A 17975-nucleotide genomic window follows, 5' to 3' on the forward strand; every position below is an offset into this window, starting at 1 on the left:
TTTGATTTAAAATCAATGTTCATTTATAAAATTTCCATTTCAATACCAATTTAAATCTCAAATTCAAAAGTAGGATTTTAGATTCAAAATTGTGATTTTAATGATTCATAAATTTATATTTTGTAAAATAAGATCAATCATCCTAAAATTAAAAAAATGTATACTTGATGTAAATATATCATTGTGAAAGAATTATACACCAATGTTTTAACTTAAATAAATGTATACTTGATTTTCTAAAGCAATGTTTTAACTTAAATAAATCAAATAATTTATATTTTGACAGATCATCTTTTTATCCTCATTTTTTTTTTGCTGACTTGATAAAGCCAAAAGTTTTGTAAAAAAAAAATAACACTGACAATCACGATAATTGTACCCGACGGAACGCGCGAAACTTCGCCGTAAAGTTTCTTCCCGGCAATGTCTGCAATTACCGGAAGTTCTTCTCTTCCGTCTAAGGATGATCCGCCCGTCACTGGTAGTTCTGATCGGAAAAGGTTCCGATCTCGTCGTGACGTATTACGTGAGTTTTAGGGCTTTTTCACCGTCAACATTTTGCTATTTTCAGTTTGTTTGGAATCATAAATTTTCAATTGATCCAGTTCTTATGCATCGACAGGGAGCGAAATCAGTGAGAGGCCACTTAAACGACCATTGCTTGATTTTGCGAAGCTTTCAATCTCTGATTCTTCATGCAAAGGTATGTTAATGTTATACAGTAAAGGAACCAAAATTTTCACTAAAAAATTAAAATATATAAAAAAATAAATGAACATGAACATACGAGAACTTTCTCCAGTATTTTCTCAGCTTGAAGACAAAAAAAATTTAATAAATAAATAATTATACATTATAATTTTTCGCTTTACCTATTTATGAAATGTTGAGTAAAATAAATTAAAAAAGGAATTTTCCTAATAATACTTAAAATATGTTAAAGGTAAATAAATTCAATATTTGGGAGTATAATATTAGACAAAAAAAAACATTTATTTCTTTATTTTCCGTAAAATTTGCCACCAGCGTCATATAATATTAATATATTCGAAGTCCCAATTATATAAGTCGAAGTAGCTCGTGAAACACCGCCGCTGACATTCATTCCGGCATCAATGGCTGCAGTCGCAGAGAGTTCTTCTGTTCCGGCAAAGGAAGACAAGCTCGTCGTTGTTAGGGTTAAGAGAAAAACTTTCCAGTCTCGACTTGACGCTTTCTGTAAGTTCTAGGGTTTTTCACAGTCAACCTTTTTGTTATTTTTGGTTTATTTGAAGCTTAACTTTTTAATTATTCCAACTGTTGTGCACCGCCAGGGCTTGAAATCAATGAGAGGCCAGCCAAACGACCATTGCTCGACTTTGCAAAGCTTTCAATCGATGAATCTTCAAGTAGAGGTTTGTTGAATTTTGATGGTTAACACTTTAAAGTTCAGTGTGAGAATTCGGACATTTTTTGAATTTACATAGTATCTAAAAATTACTTTTGTAGTTAAAAAGTAGGTTGAAGTATTAAAACACACTTAAAATATCTCAGTTTTCCGAGGTGCACTATCAAATAGGTTCGAGTTTACTATCACCAAGATTTATAAGAAGACACCTCAACTATCAATTGTATCCTTTTCCTACCTGAACTGTGTTAGTATTTCAGGTAGGGTAAGGGAACAACGGAAAGTTGAAGTGTGTTTTGATAAATAGTTGGTGATATTTCAGGTAGGGAACTCGTACACCTTATAATTAAGACATGAAATTTGAAAAAAAGGGAACTTTAGTTGTGTTTTGACCATTAACTCTAAAAAGTATTCGAAAAATGTTTGATAGAAGTTGTAGAAAAAGACAGCTGGTTGACAGAGGTATAGTTCGTTGGATGTTATTTACATATATGCTCAAATGAGTAATTGGTTATTTTGTGGATTCCAAATCTCTATTGTAGTTCAAGAGCAACAAATGCAGTTCTAAGATTGTAACATGCCAGGTCTTTCTATTTTTGATTTCTGTACTTATGTACTAATAATTATTTTCAGTTGAGGAATTGAAGAGCAGAAAGGTACTTGTGCAACATGTGGAGACAGTAACTAGTTCAGAAGTCACTGTTGATATCGTGAAGTTTTTTGTGGTTAGTTGTAATATAATCTACATTTTTAACTTTCTCATTTACACATCCGATTTTACTACTACTAGTTGCTTCTTTTGCATTGTTCATCTTGTTATTTTGTTGTTGTTATTTTCTTTTCAATCCTGCTTTGATTTCAATTCTTTTGAGCCGAGGGTCTATCGGAAATAACTTTTCTATCTCTCAAAGGTAGGGGTAAGGTGTGCGTACATCCTACCCTCCTGAGACCCACTTATGGGACCTTATTGGGCATGTTGTTGTACTTGTATCCTTGAAGTGTGAGAATTTTGTAGCACTTGTATTATCAAGCCATACTTTTAAAAGGGTTTCTGAGTTGTTCGTGCAATTATTTAACTAGCTTATTTCTCGCCCTGATAGAAGCTACGTGAGTTTTCTAATAGCTGCATTTTATCAGTCGGCTCCAGCAGATTCTTCAGAAGTCGAAGAGAAATCTGATGCTAGGCGAAGTTTTAGGACAGAAAAGGTAAGCTCTTTCTTGGTTTACTTAAGAAGTTTGCATCTACCAGAGCTTCAGCTTAATTATAATTGATGAATGCATGCACTTAATTGATATGTGCAGAAGCAAGATCAACTACTTGCCAAGGCAAAGCAAAAGCAAGAGGTATTACCAGAGTTCCATACCATCAGATCTACTTGTGTAGTAATTCAATATTGTTTTTTCACTGTTACTATTTCATGGATGGATCTTTCCTTTTGTACTAGCTATAATAGCATTTTAGCCACACAGCATGTAATTTGCTATTCTTTTTATTTATTTATTTGTGGAACGCTTGTTTTCCTTTTTGTCTTTTGTAATAATTTCTAGTGAGGTAAGTCATTATGTTGATGGAGAAACATTTATGTCGGAATGAAACAGAATTACTTGAAGTGGTTTGGTGGTCTAATAGGAGAAGTAATAATAATATAATATTTACTGATAAAAAATGAAAAAGAGAGATAATACAAATTTTACATTCTTTTTTCTTATAACCATGGTGTCTAGATTGTGTGCACCTCGACTAATCCCATGGGATACATGCCACTTCCCACCAGCAATGGTACTATTTGCTTTTGAATGTTACAATCAAATAGTGGTTAAGGATGTAATTTGCTTGTTAATACCCAAACGACATTCTTAAATACTGTTTGATTCTAACATTCAGAAAAAAATTGAATACCAAAGGAAGGAAGGATGACAATACTTGAACAGTTGTGATATTGATACAAGGAAACAAAACTATCTATAGGAACAGTTTACATGACATGCATATCTGTCTGAAATAAATAAGCAAGTGAAATATATTATTCATTGTTAGCTGATATATGTGGATTGACCAAGGAAAAAAATAAAGAATGTTGTGAGGGGAAAAATTGATGAAGAAATTTTTTCTGTTAATCACCTTGGTGGAAAATAATCTGAACATTTTTTTAGTATATGATAGTGCGGTCACAAACTTTGTTGCCTACTCTGCAACATATCTTCTGAACTTTTTAAACTCTGCATCTGTAGGTGCTTGTTGCTAAATCTAGCTTATGAAACTGTATTGTTAGTTTAGTGAATTCCACATCTGATTTGCTATTATTATATTATATTCTAGAGGTTTGTGCATGTGATTGAACTCATACATGTATTGGGTTTTGAAGTTTGTGCCGACGGCAGCACTCTTTGCTCTTTTCGTTATTACAATATTATCAAACTTGATTCATTCTATTAACCTTATGGTTTTAAGTGGGTTTTGAATAACCTTAATAGTGGTTTCTTGTATAGTAGATTCACTTATCTTTTCTCATAATTAAATGGTTCAAGGCTTTTTAAGATTTAGCTTATCTTGCTCTTCCCTCCTTTAGGATTTGTCGAAAAATGCCCGGTTTGAGCAAATATGGAAAAGCAGAAAAGAGAAGAGAAAACTAATGCACAATGAAGAGCTGAATGAGATGTGTCGACTATATGATGTTATTCGTGTTGATACTGAAGAAAAAAGCCATGAAGTGCAAGAGGAGTAAGTGTTTTCGTAATTACATGCTAGCTTCATAAGTTACTGTCGCATGTGTTATCTTTTTCCTTCACAAATGAAAAAGAGCTGGTTTTATGACATTAATGCAGATGCAGGACTACCGAGCTGGAAGATCACAAGATGATGTCTCAATATTTGCCTCTTTTACGAGAAGTCATGCCAAGTGCTGCTGAAGAAATTGAGTCAGAGATTCATAATTACGTCTCGAAACAAGGTTCTATATTGCTTCTTCACTTTTCCAGGGATTTGTTTTCAAATTCAATCTCATGATTTGCTGCCCCCCCAGCACAAGGGAATCTCTATAGGCTATAGGTTGCCCTGTGAAGTTTTATCAGCTTGACAAATTTCATTAACTTATTTATGTTCTGAAACAAGATGAAGTGGTAGAAATTCTAGCCTATCATCACTGGCCATTTTAGCCATGTTTCTAGGAAAGGTACTCCAGCTAGAGTTCTGGATTCATTCCTAACCAATAGAATTTTGAATGCTTTCCCTTCCCGAGTCTATGGAAGGGTCACTATTGTGAATTTGGCCAAATGGGCACTGGAGCTTGCTGTCTATTTTCATGTTTATGTGAGTGTATTGAAGGTTATGCTAATTCCTGTGCAGCATCTTCAGATGGTTATGTTTATGACTATTATACTGTTAAGAATGATACCAACCCTGACGAGGATATTGCTAGCCCTTTTCCATTGTAAGGATTCATACAACAATAATTTTCTTCATATCTTTACTTTTCAGCTCTTACTAAAATAGTTGATGCGGTTGTTTTAGGGTACAAGTTGATGAAGATGATGATTACTATGACGGCCCTGATCATTCAGACTACGAATCTGATGATTCCAATGGTCATCTCTCTTGCCTTTCCACTCGGTTTTAGTATCTTTGTTATTTAAGGTACTTTTTTGTTATAAATGGTTTGATATTTGAGTTTTCTTTTTCAGCTGAACATAATCCCTGGAATGATTATCCGGATGAAGAGGAATCTGAAGATGAGGATGAAACCCAGGCATCAAATGACGAATCAGAAGCTTCAAGCAGCACTTCTGAGGAACAATATGGATCTGAAACTGTTGGTGTAATTTCTTTTACAAATGAGGATGTGGGCCGTGAAGACTGGACAGATTATGCAGATCCAATCCTTGAAGGTGATATATATGGTGAGTCCGATGTTGAAGCTTCCGATGATGATGACATATGGTGATCATCATTACAACACCATGTTTAAAATTTCTCATCAGTACCTATATCGTGCATACCTGTATATGTCTTTGCAGATCATAGTTAACCTTGCGTTGTGGGATGACATGTTGTTATGTGTTTTGAACTTTGCTAATTCTGCTATCTGGGGTAGTGGTGAATGGCATGTTGTTATGTCATTGGGCAAAGATCTTTTCCCGAGCTTTCGCGTTTCTAAAACTAATTTTGCCAGTATTGTAAATCTCAGCCGGGTTTCCCTACCTCTAACTGTAGTCGTCTAGTTTAATGATTTATGATTATGTCGTTGTTTTTCTGTGTTGTCCAGCTTGAGTTCTAGTTAAATAGTGTGTGTGGACTCGTTAAATCTTACTCTTCGGGGTCATTTGGTACACAGCATGAGATAGTATCCAATCTGGTACAAATAATTTCGGGATTAGCTAATACCTCTAATCGAAAATTTGGTATTATATCCCATGTACCAAATAACCTGCGTGTATCGTTTGTGCTCTTTCGAGAATTGCTGGTATCAGAGTGCAAACATAGTATACACTTATCAGATTTGATGGAACAAAGGCTGGAAATATGTAATTATTTGTTGGTGGAAACTTCACTAGGTATTTACTCAATTTTATTTTATCATGAGTAAGTCATAAATAAGGTAAAAATATGTGGGAGTACTCTCTTTGTTTTTTTTTTTTTTTTTTTGGTCTGATCTTGACTTGACACACTATTTAAGAAAGTAAAGAAAACGTTTCAACAACATGGTCTTAAATTAAATATTAAATGTGTTATGTGGAAAATTAGAGTTAGATAGTTGAGTGAGTATTAATTAACTCTGGTTTAGTTATTAGAATGATGTGTGAAACATGTCTCTATAACTTTTACTAATTTTGGTCCTTGTCTCTACAATTTATCACATTTAGGTGTCATTTGGTACAAAAATTAATAATGTAGGGATTAGTAATGTATGACGTAATGTGAGGTTTTAATTTTTTATCAAGTGTTTGGTTTACTGTTTTCCATTTAATTTTGTGCTTGAATTAAAATTTTACAAAAAACTTCTTTATAATTATATCCTCGGATCATTATGGAATTTTCTATTATACGTAATTGGATCAAAATAGATGATTATCGGCCAATATTTTTTTTGTGGCCTTCTAACTAGCTAGGGGAAGATTCTCGCCATGTTTGCTATTTTCTCACTTGAATTATTTGAGGGTTAAATTATTGTCATCTTAATAAATTAACCACTCACCATAGATCAATTTTCAATTTTAAAAAGATAGACCATCTACTATTAAAATCGAAACGACAATAAATGATCGTAAAATCGAATAAAATCATATAAATCATCTACGTTTACACATAAAAATTTCAAGTTGTAGCTTTAAGATGTATGCAATTTTATAAATTGTTCAAAATACAAACAATTAGAAAACCACATATATATCAACAAATAATACATTTAATTAAGATTACAAACGTCATGTAGTGATATATTTGTCTTTTTAATTAATAAATGTTAAACAACTTGCATTTCAAATACTATATTGAGTTGTATTGAATTTATTTAGCAACAAACAACTCTCTCTAAATAATAAAATTTGTAAGTTAATTTATTTAAATAAATTTACTAGCACAAATATAAAATATAAAATCATGAAAATAAATAAAATGAAAAAAAGGATTTGAGGGTATTTTGTGTTTACATAGATCAATACCATGACATCAAATCATATATATTCTAGGGTGTACAAAATCGAATACGTAAAAAAATTACTTTGATATAATTTTTAAATATTTTTTATACTTCTTCATAGTTTTTATCTTTTAATATATTATTTCATGTTTGAAAGTTAGAATTCTTAATGTTCCAATAAAGATTATAGTCTATATATATTGGTAATTGTAATAAAGCTTAAATCAAAATCAAATTAATACTAATGCAAAAAGAAAATCAATTCAGCACTAAGAATGACAATAATATTGAATATTTGTTCTTTAGTTTTACATAGGTTTAGACAATTAAAATATATAATCTAATTTTAATTTCCTTTAATATTTAGTCATGTAACTAATACCTATTAAACTTATTTTAGTATGATTTAGTACTTTTAAATTATGATCATTTTCACTATGACTTATTAATTTGCAATATTTGTTCGACGCTATTTCATTATTATTTTTTATTGGATATTTTAGTGTCATTGATCATATCATATTTTGTGTTATTTTTTTTCTTAAGAAACACCTTAGATAGTTGTATTTTGGTAGGACTAAAGAAATATTTGAATTACAAGTAAATTATATGTTTGTATGAATACTTTATCGAAAAAACTCGAAAAATCCGAAAAAATCGGTAAAAGCCCGAGGTTGAAAAACCTGAGTTATATTGGTTTGGTTTATTTAAAAATCTGACACAAATGGATTGGTTTGATATTTGAAAAACCCGAACCAACCCGGCCATGTACACCCCTATGTATTACTAATACCACCAAATAAAAGGTATTAGTTATACATCCTATAATAACACATTGAGTATTTAATTAACAAATCCAAAATTTCTATCAAACATAATACTAAACAATACTATACGTATAATACATAAATTATTTCTCTTAATGTTACCAAACGAATGCTTAACCTTCAAGGTTAAAGAAATGACCATCAAAAGCAAAATTAAATTATATATCAAAGATATAATTACAATTTGCAAACATCACATCAATAACTGGGAGCCGCAGATTTGTCCTCCACACAAAAGATTAATTAGTTAGTGCTGGAAATCATATAACCATGCAATCGATACCTATATCTAATAAGTAGTAGCTACTAGCTAATACTGAAATATAGACTATGGCCACAAGTGAGGGATCTCTGTTTATTTGACGTAAACACTTGATACTGATAAATTTTTATTTTGCCGTTAAGTTAAAAGTTTAATTAATGCAGAGGATGATACCTATAATAAATAAATAGTAGCCACTATCTGATAAAGAAATATAGACTATGGCCACAAGTAAGAAATTTTAGTCTGTTTATTTGATGTAAACACATGATACTGATAATTTCTTATCTTACCGTTAACTTAAAATTTAATACGGAGGATGATAAACAGACACTTCTCAATTTTTAATCATTGATAGGTAATTTAAATAAAATCTTGGGAGTCCCAAAAAGTCTAGGATGAGATTCCACTTTGCAGTTACTTTGAACTTGGAGGAAATTCGGTTTAATTTAAATTCTGGAAAAATCTAGAAATATTCATTCACATATACTATAGGTTAGGTCTAGCAATTAAAGGACCATTTACTTTGGGAGTAATTATATTTTGATGACTCATACCATATAACCAATAAAATCAATACTGACAAAGCTAACATAGGTTCACAGATCAACTATTTAACAAGATAAGTCCTTAGTTGGTTTCGCTTGGTCTCACTCACTACCAGCTATGACTAAAGTTTCATTAAAAAGTTTTTTCATGTGGTAGAACGTAGTGGATTTATACTACTACAAGAAAAAAGATATGCAACCAAGGTTATAATTTGGTGACCAATAAAATAAGTTGAGAATCCATGAGCTACATTTCCGATTCATATCTCATCAAAGGCAAGAAATTACATAAAGCAATTTTTTTCTCGTTTTAACCTTGATAAACAAAATTACATGATAACAACAAGGGAGAAAAAAAAGCACAAAAGCTATACGAAATAATTAGGTGAGCATGACAGAAGAGACATGAATTGATTGAATGAAAGATGAGATATTGGATAGTGATTATAAAATAAGTATAGATTTGAATGATCATGTTACTTCCGTCATTGTACTATTTGTTATTTATCATTTTTTTTCTGCGTTAGTTTCTATTGTTTCTTCGATATTATTGTATTTTCTTTTTGAGTTCAGTGTTTGTATCAAAAATTAAATAACTTTCTATTTTTACAAAGTAGGTGTAAGATTGTGTACACCCCAGCTTTCTTAGACTCTACTTAAAGAATTACAACCGAATATATTATTGTTGAACGATCATATTACTATTTATGTTGGTGCATGCCACCCTTTTCACACAAGTAACAAATACAACTTGCCATGTTGTTGTAAACATCCTTGAAAATTTCTAAACAAGAAAGTTTTATGTCAAACAAACATGAAATAGATAAAGGGGTATTGGAATATATCTATAAGTATCGAAAACTACAGAAAACAATAATTAATACGAAACAAATATCATGCCAAAGTGCCATATATAGATATAAACATAATTATTTTTATTAGTATTAGAAATAAAAAAAAATTATGTGAGCCTAATTATGAAGTTAAAGAGTCCAACACTCTTAATTCACTTAGTTACTTAACCAAACTGCAAACCAGATTTTGCCCTCTTTGATGTTACGTTTACAACAAATTTTATACTCAAAATATTCTGTTTTAGCATATTTTACAGCCGCAAATATTATTTCAAAAATTTTAATTTTCTTACTTTTAAAATACACACAATTATAATGAGCCTTTAATGCCTCCTAAACCTTAAGTGGTGGTTCCTAACTATACACATCTTCTATTTCTCATGCCACCACAATTTTCTTTTCCATAACAGCAATGTTCAAATCAACTTAGGTATATAGTACACGTTTATTGTTTCATTGAGTATTTATTATTTTTCACTAGAATATGTGAAATCAAGTCTTTTTAAGTTAATAATATGTACATATTTGATGATTTTTTTAGATTAAAAAAATTGCATCAAAATTATTAGATTTGATTGAGCACCTAATCGAAGCTATAGCTCCGACTCTAAAGACATGTATATTGTAATTCTGACCATCAATGCTTATACAAATAAAAGAAATTATCTACCTTATTTTGATATGTGCTTATCTTTCAAACTTTCATAATTTTCTCCCGTTTTGTTAACTACTTAATCAGACCTTTGAGTTTCTCTTGAAAAAAGCGCACAAAATCAAAAATTTGACACGAGGAATAAAAATATGTGAAAATGCAATAGTTGCAATACAAAGGTGCGATCGAAAGCAGTTTTGAGTCATTTTTTTTCCCACTACACTAGCAAAATTCTTAATATAAAAGGATTGAACAATTTATCTCACACACACTAATTCCTCGTTATGTGTGAGGTTTAGAAAAAGATCGAACCATCATAATTTAGTGTATGCAATCTTATTTTTCATTTTGTAAAAGACTATTTTATTAGCTCAAATCCATAACCTCCTAATCACATATATGCCAATCATTTTACCAATTACAAGAAATTGCTCCCTTCAGTTTGTCATGCATATGCAAAATTAATAAAAATATGTCTTACCCCTAGAAAAGGGAATTAAATTGAAAAGACCTTAATACTACGAACGAAAAAAAAGTAATTTACCTTTCTTCTACTTTACAATCTATATATTAATTATAGAATATTTTGGCTTTCTCCTTTTTAGTCTAAAAAATATTCTAATAGTATGTACTTTTCTTTCAAGTCTAGAGTACATTAATTACAAAATTATTTAATTTCCTTTTAGTTTAATACCTATAAGGAAAATAACATATTATTTTTTATTTTATTCTCTTTACTTATTTATAAATAAAGACGTACTCTTCTATTTAAATAAATTCACAAATCAATATAAAAAATTATCATTCGTTCTCTCTTTAATTTTTCTCTCTAATTTCTTCGCTTCCATAACCGTTTGGTTAATTTTCTCCTCCCCATCCACCCAACACCTTCGACCATCCACCCCCGCCACTCAGAACTCCCACTTCCCTACTTACTTACCAAGTACAAAAAAAAAAAGTAGGAAAATTTACTTATATTTCAAGAAAACATTTTTCATGAAAAATATTTTTTCGTCACGCCAAACACATACGTACATGTGACTCAGGCCCTGCCTCCTGCCAAGCACATTTTCACGTAAACAACTCCTATTCAACATATTTCCCATCTATAAAACTACACATATTCTTCTTCTTTTATTTATTATTACACATCAAACTTTAAACATCTCTAGTTTTTTTTTTTTTCCAATTTAAAAAAAGAACTGAAATGTCTAAACAATGGATGAGCTTAGTTGGAGCATTATGGTTACAATCAATGGCTGGAACAAACTCAAATTTTCCAGCTTATTCTTCGCAAATAAAAAAACTTTTATCAATTTCTCAAATTGAACTCAATAACTTAGCATTCGCTTCAGATGCTGGAAAATTACTTGGTTGGTTTGCTGGTATTGCAGCTAATTATTTACCCCTTTGGTTAGTTCTGTTAATTGGTTCAATACTTGGATTGATTGGTTACGGAGTACAATATCTTTTTCTCACAAATCATATACATTCATTATCATATTGGCATGTTTTTTCACTCACTTTTTTAGCTGGAAACAGTATTTGTTGGATCAATACTGTATCGTATATCGTATCGATTCAGAATTTCCCTTTAGATAGACAAGTTGCAGTTGGAATATCAACTAGTTATATAAGTTTAAGTGCTAAGATTGTAACGGATATAGTTGATGTTGTCAACGTTTTCACCCCGAGTAAAAGGGCTGAAACGTATCTACTGATGAACTCTGTTTTGCCCCTGTTTTTTGCCATTGTTGTTGCTCCAGTAATTCGGGATATGAAGATTGGTAAATCGAGGAAGTTATCAGATGGGTTCCGAGTTATGTTTGTTATAACTATTGCAACGGGGATATATGCTGTGATCACTAGCTTAAAGCCTGCAATTTCGAAGTTATTGCCAAGTTTGTTGAGTTTAATTGGAATGGTGATTTTTTTGTTGTTACCAATCGTCGTCCCGTTGTTTGAGAGTATGAAAGAACATTGGCATAGAAAATGTTGGATAAGGAGAGATCCAAGGATTTGTGATTTGAGTAAATTGGAGGAAGATATTAAAACACCAGAAGAGGTAATTAATTGTGGGGTTAAAGAAGATAATGATGCTGGATTTGCTGTAATGGAGGAAATTGGACCTAAGAAAATGTTGATGAAATTGGATTTTTGGTTATATTTCTTTGTTTATTTGTTTGGTGCAACATTGGGTTTGGTTTATTTGAATAATTTGGGACAAATTGCTGATACTCGTGGATTCACTGAAACTTCTTCATTGGTTTCATTATCATCTTCATTTGGCTTCTTTGGTCGTCTTCTTCCTTCACTCTTCGACTACCTCTTCTCCAGGTGCAAAATTCTCTCTACATGTTTTTTTTTCTTATCTAATATTCGAAATTTACTGAAATGACTAATTAGATTCATGTCAGGCCTATTAATTAGTGATGAAGTCAAAAATTTCGCTAATAATATTCAAGGTTTAATATATGTTATATGAATAAAAAATAATTTTCAACATAAACCTATCAAAAGTTAATTATTTTTTAAGTTCAAACAGGAAATATTTAGTTTTGAGAAATCGTGTTTGTTGTCGTCATGTTGGATGTGTAAATAAAGACTTGGATACCCTTAATGGTGTGAGGTCTTTTGAGGAAAATCATGATGGCTTGTCTCAAAACGAACAATTTCACATCATCTTAAAGAGTATTCTTGAATTGTTTTAGCCCAACAATGGATATGAGAATCAATAATTTGACAAAATGAGTATAGGAGATGACAGTTATAGCGTAGAGTCCGACTTAGTGCCTTTGCTACCTTTACCCATAGTTTCAAGAACACATACATAATAAAAAACGGAGGGGGTATAAAACTTAGTTCAAGGACGGAATTGTTGGGTGTATGTGAACAAGGTCTACGTTGGTAGTTAGAAAAGAAAAATTAAGTTACTTATAAAGTGTTGAATACTCTTAATGATGTGAGATCTTTTGAAAATAATGCGAGATTGATCCAAAATCATACTATGAGTATTCTTAGATTGTTTTAGCCCAACAGGCCACACTTCTTGAGTTTTCTCTCTTCATATTTTCTTTTAATCTAATATTGTTCGATATTTATTGGACTGACTAATTATGATTTATGTCATGGAGTCACACATGGTCCATTTAAAGATAAACGTTCCATACCCAAAGTTTCATTAATTTTGGAAGATAAAATCTGAAAACATTTCATCAAGAATAGAAAAATGATGGGCACTATTACACCATACTTCTTGCTGATTGTTTAAATGCTTTTAATGCAAAAGCAATTCTTGTAAGAATGTTAGTAGTTGGTAGTAAAATTTATGGAGCCGCTTGTTATGGTGACATTAATTTGTGTGTGATAATCAATATCAGAAAACCCAAATATAATCATCACCATTCATTTCATTTTTTCTTCTGAATTTTTTAAACCAAGTATTTTCATGCATTTAATTCACTAAATAAAAATCAGCATAAGTATATATTAACTAGTCTGGTATGGTACGTACTTCGTGTTCTTATATTAAACACAAATATTAATTTGGTATTGCCTGGCTTTAAGCAACACAAATGTCAAATCAAATTATACTTGACATGAGATCTAATTTGGATTAGGACACATAAATGAAAGCGCAAGTTATACAATATTTGGCCGGTCAGACAAAATAATTACATCCATTAGCTAAATAATACATAACGTATACACTAATTACGTATAACTTGTGTATATTATATATATATTTGCCGGCTATTTTTTTAGGTCTCAAAATCCGTAGATTAATTATTTTTATCTATTTCCTTCGTTTCAATTTACGTAACACACTTTTCTATTTAGTTAGTCTAAAAAAGAATGACACATTATATATTGAAAGAATGTCTTAGCCCAAAAATAATTTTGATGTATATAGTTACCGGTTATTGTCCTTTACTTCACTTGATAGTGTAAATATTCTTTTTACATGATCACTCCATTAGATCATATACTAAAAATAATTGATGACGATGAGTGATCATCGTGGACAATGTAGGCCCTTTATGAATAGTTGCGCGTTATTATACGTCAATTTAATTAGATGGTTCAGAAAATTTATATACTATCAGTGTTCAGAACTAAAACTCGTCGATTTATTATTTATTTCAGGAGTAAATATGCAATATCAAGACCAGCTACGATAGCAGTGACACTAGCACCAATGACAGGAGCTTTTTTTTTACTACTCAACAATAGTCACATTTGTCTTTATATTAGCACAGCTATAATTGGAATTTGCACTGGAGCAATTACTTCAATTTCAGTTTCACAAACAGCTGAGCTATTTGGGACCAAAAATTTTGGTGTTAATCACAATATTGTGGTAGCAAATATACCAATTGGTTCATTTATATTTGGGGATTTGGCAGCTATGCTTTATAGAAAACAAGAAAATTCATTAGGAAGTTGTTTGGGAATTAAATGTTTTCAAACAACTTTTATTATATGGGGTTGTCTTTGTTTACTAGGAACTTGTCTTGCTTTTATTCTTCATAGAAGAACACAAAAATTTTATACACATTTACGTGGAGGAAATTAATACTACTATATAGTATTAACTTATTAATTTATGTAATAGTATTGTTTAGTGGTAAGAGTATCGACATATATAAATTCTGTATATAGTATATATAATGTAAATAAAAGATTTTGTAAATGATAATGTAATGTCATCATATATATAAATGGCATTTTTAGCCGAATGAATTATAGTTGATGATTCTCATTATGTTCATTCTAACGGCGAAATCAGAAATTTACTAGGAATAATTTAAATTTAATATATAATATTGTTTATTATATATATATAACATAATTTTTTGACGAAAGGTGTTAAATTGGTCACTCATTCGTCTATTCTTTTTTACATATATATGCAATATTATTTTATATACACGATATATTTTAGCGAGATGAAGGATATTCAACTGACCATCTTCAGTCTACGTGGCTATGCCATGGGACACATCAAAATTCTCCATGTGTAACTGATTCTTATTTGGCTATAGGTGAAATCGAGAATAAAATATCTATTGAAGGATTTATAAATCGATGATGAAATATTGTTGGAAAAATATGTCAATTTTCTCCTGTTGAACTCAAAGACACGAAGTCATGATATTATTGCAAAATAATTAAATAGAGAATTAAATTTTTGATGTATTAGAATATATGAGGTAGGTGTGATCCTTAAATAAAAATGTACCAATTTATCAGTGCCAACTGCAATTTTAATGAAAATAATTTTTGAGACCCCAATAATAAGACCATATTAAAGTTCACTATCCATGGTTTTAAAAATAGGGGTACGTGGGAGGCCGTATCACAGTTTTATGTATGGTCACTATAGATAAGAAAATTGTTGTCCGTTTGGCCATGACATTTAGTGGTGCGTGTTTGGACAGTTTGAATTTAATATGAAAGTTTCGATTAATTTAGTAGAATTGGACCTAAAAGAGAAGTTATTTTATAATTCTCTTAAGCATTTGTGTTCACATATGTAAATAATAACGTCGTAGATTATGGTCATATATTATCTTTCAAAGCAAAAGTAATTATGTGACTTTTTTTTCTCTTATATAGTAGTAATTCCTATGTTTATAAGTATAATATAAATATATACTCCACTCATTATTATTCTCCAAAATATAAAGTAGAAGTATATAACTCAAAAACAAATTAAACGTACTACTCATATTATATTGAGTGTGAAAGTCAAAAATCTCGTTAAAGATATTCAAAATTGAATATATATAAATAAAAAAATAAATCTATACATTTCATACAATTTTCGATATACATAATATATTTTTTTCAATGAAAAATATTCAATAATTGATCAACCTAAACTACATGCTGCCACGCCACTGATTATATTATTATTGTGATGTGATTGCTATTTACTTATTAGAACATCCATTCACCCACTGCGTACTGTATTACATTTAATACATGATCTTTAAAATCTAATTACTCCACCAAATGCATCATATTCCTACATGATTGGACATCAAAATTATTGATTTTTTAAAAACAAATCTAATGTACAATAATTAGTATTCGAGACCAAACAATTGGATTATATACTAATGAACGTAAAAGTTCTCAACCACAATGCATTTGTCTTAGGTAGGACATGTTTTACCCTAAAAGACTTCTTAGCTCGGAATTAATTGAACTCCAATGCATGTAATGTATATGACGATTAGAATAATCCATCGAGCCATATATAGTATTCCCTATGTCCCAATGTATGTGGTACTTTCCGTTTTTCTAGAGTCAAATAGTTTAAATTTGATCGAAAATTTGTGTATGAAATCTTCAAATTTTTTTAAATGAAATTTATATATTTGTAAAAAGTACTATAAGTCACAATAATTGGCAATTCAAAATAATTAAAAGATATATGAAAAATTTACAATCAAAGACTTGTTTGAATCTCGAAATACGAAAAATGCCACATAAATTAGAACGGAGAGAGTACTAATGAAATTTCAACCACTATTAATTGGTACAACAACAAAAACAGTATTTTTTCTCATCTTATAAAGTCTAAAACAGTCCTGCAAATAATAAATTTTGGGAGAAATTCTTGATGGAGGACTATTTAAAGAACAGGTGGACAGATGAAAGTGTGTTTGGTACGGAGGAAGACATTACTCAGAAAATGTTTTTCATTTTTTTGCATATTTAATTGGACAAAATATTTCAGAAAACATTATTACTGAGAAAACGAATTCCTTAAAAATGAGAAGAATGACTTCTGCAATGAAAGTAGGGAAAATTAATTTCATAAATGACATTTCAAGTTCATTGTCGCTTTTCCGTACCCACCCAACACCCTAATCCCTACCCTTTGACCATCCCACCCTGAAACCCCCGCACTCCCTACCCCATCTCGTCCATATAATATTTTAATAAATTACATATAGATATAGATACTCGGATAATATTTTTTACTTAGTACCAAATACTAAAAAAAAAATTAAAATTTTCACTTATACTTTCCAACAAAACATTGTCCTAGGGATATATTTTTCTTTGTACCAAACTTATTTAGGAAGAATAAGTGAACTGAAGAAGTAAAGTGGGCAACAAAGTTTGTTAAGAGTTAGACATTTATGTTAATTTACTTTGTATAGCCAAACTATCACATGATACTGTCCTCTAATAAGTTCTTTGCTTTATTCCATATATATGTTATTTCCCCTTTTTCAAAGCCTTATAGAAGGACACAGACCAGGCACACAACATTGTGCTTCACATGAGGATTATAACTGTTAAAAGTAATAAAATTAATGATGTCATTATTTGAGGTGAAAAGGATGTGGTAGATGATCGACCAGAAGATGGTAAAATTAGTCCATAAAAATATAATCTACTCAGCTTGAGCGGTTGAGCTTGACATATATATCTATATATATGCATAGCAAATCAATTTAGGCAGAGTCTAAGTCAGCTTATAATTTGGGCTAAATACAATGAGACCTCTTTACAACAGTTATTCTATATGAAAAATTTCATTATATAGTGGCCAAATTTTTTTCTTTGAAATTGGTTTTCATGTCATATTGTTAATATTACATGTTTACTAAATAGCATTTTGTTATATGAGTCAAGAAAAAGATTCAGACAAACGGTGTTATTATAAAAAGATTTGACTATATATAATTTAAATTGATCCATAAGAAAACATGTCAAAATAATAAGAAACTCTATTTTTTAAAATATGTTATATGTAAAAAGTTTTATAGTTTTGTTTGATAATTAGAC

General features: G+C 30.4%; 2 protein-coding genes across 2 annotated transcripts; both read left to right on the top strand.

Moving 5' to 3' along the window:
• Window positions 1-1014: 1014 nt before the first annotated feature.
• On the top strand, window positions 1015-5642 carry LOC125807586 (RNA-directed DNA methylation 4). Its single transcript, XM_049487323.1, has 10 exons — window positions 1015-1218; window positions 1314-1394; window positions 2021-2112; window positions 2525-2593; window positions 2690-2731; window positions 3958-4109; window positions 4220-4338; window positions 4734-4818; window positions 4899-4972; window positions 5069-5642. The coding sequence occupies exons 1-10, from the start codon at window positions 1116-1118 to the stop codon at window positions 5326-5328; spliced, it is 1077 nt and encodes a 358-aa protein (XP_049343280.1). The 5' UTR covers window positions 1015-1115; the 3' UTR covers window positions 5329-5642.
• A 5643-nt stretch (window positions 5643-11285) lies between these two features.
• LOC125807571 (protein NUCLEAR FUSION DEFECTIVE 4) lies at window positions 11286-14855 on the top strand. Its single transcript, XM_049487309.1, has 2 exons — window positions 11286-12503; window positions 14313-14855. The coding sequence occupies exons 1-2, from the start codon at window positions 11374-11376 to the stop codon at window positions 14740-14742; spliced, it is 1560 nt and encodes a 519-aa protein (XP_049343266.1). The 5' UTR covers window positions 11286-11373; the 3' UTR covers window positions 14743-14855.
• The last annotated feature ends 3120 nt before the right edge of the window (window positions 14856-17975 follow it).

This window comes from Solanum verrucosum, unplaced genomic scaffold (assembly GCF_900185275.1).
Source record: "Solanum verrucosum unplaced genomic scaffold, falcon-dt-bn FXZP01000183.1, whole genome shotgun sequence".
NCBI lineage: Eukaryota > Viridiplantae > Streptophyta > Magnoliopsida > Solanales > Solanaceae > Solanum > Solanum verrucosum.

Coding starts and splice junctions, on each gene's coding strand:
- LOC125807571 (XM_049487309.1), top strand. CDS start 11,374: ATGTCTAAACAATGGATGAGCTTAGTTGGAGCATTATGGTTACAATCA. Junction 12,504..14,312: donor TTCGACTACCTCTTCTCCAG/GTGCAAAATTCT, acceptor TATTTATTTCAG/GAGTAAATATGCAATATCAA.
- LOC125807586 (XM_049487323.1), top strand. CDS start 1,116: ATGGCTGCAGTCGCAGAGAGTTCTTCTGTTCCGGCAAAGGAAGACAAG. Junction 2,732..3,957: donor AGGCAAAGCAAAAGCAAGAG/GTATTACCAGAG, acceptor TCCCTCCTTTAG/GATTTGTCGAAAAATGCCCG. Junction 4,819..4,898: donor ATTGCTAGCCCTTTTCCATT/GTAAGGATTCAT, acceptor CGGTTGTTTTAG/GGTACAAGTTGATGAAGATG.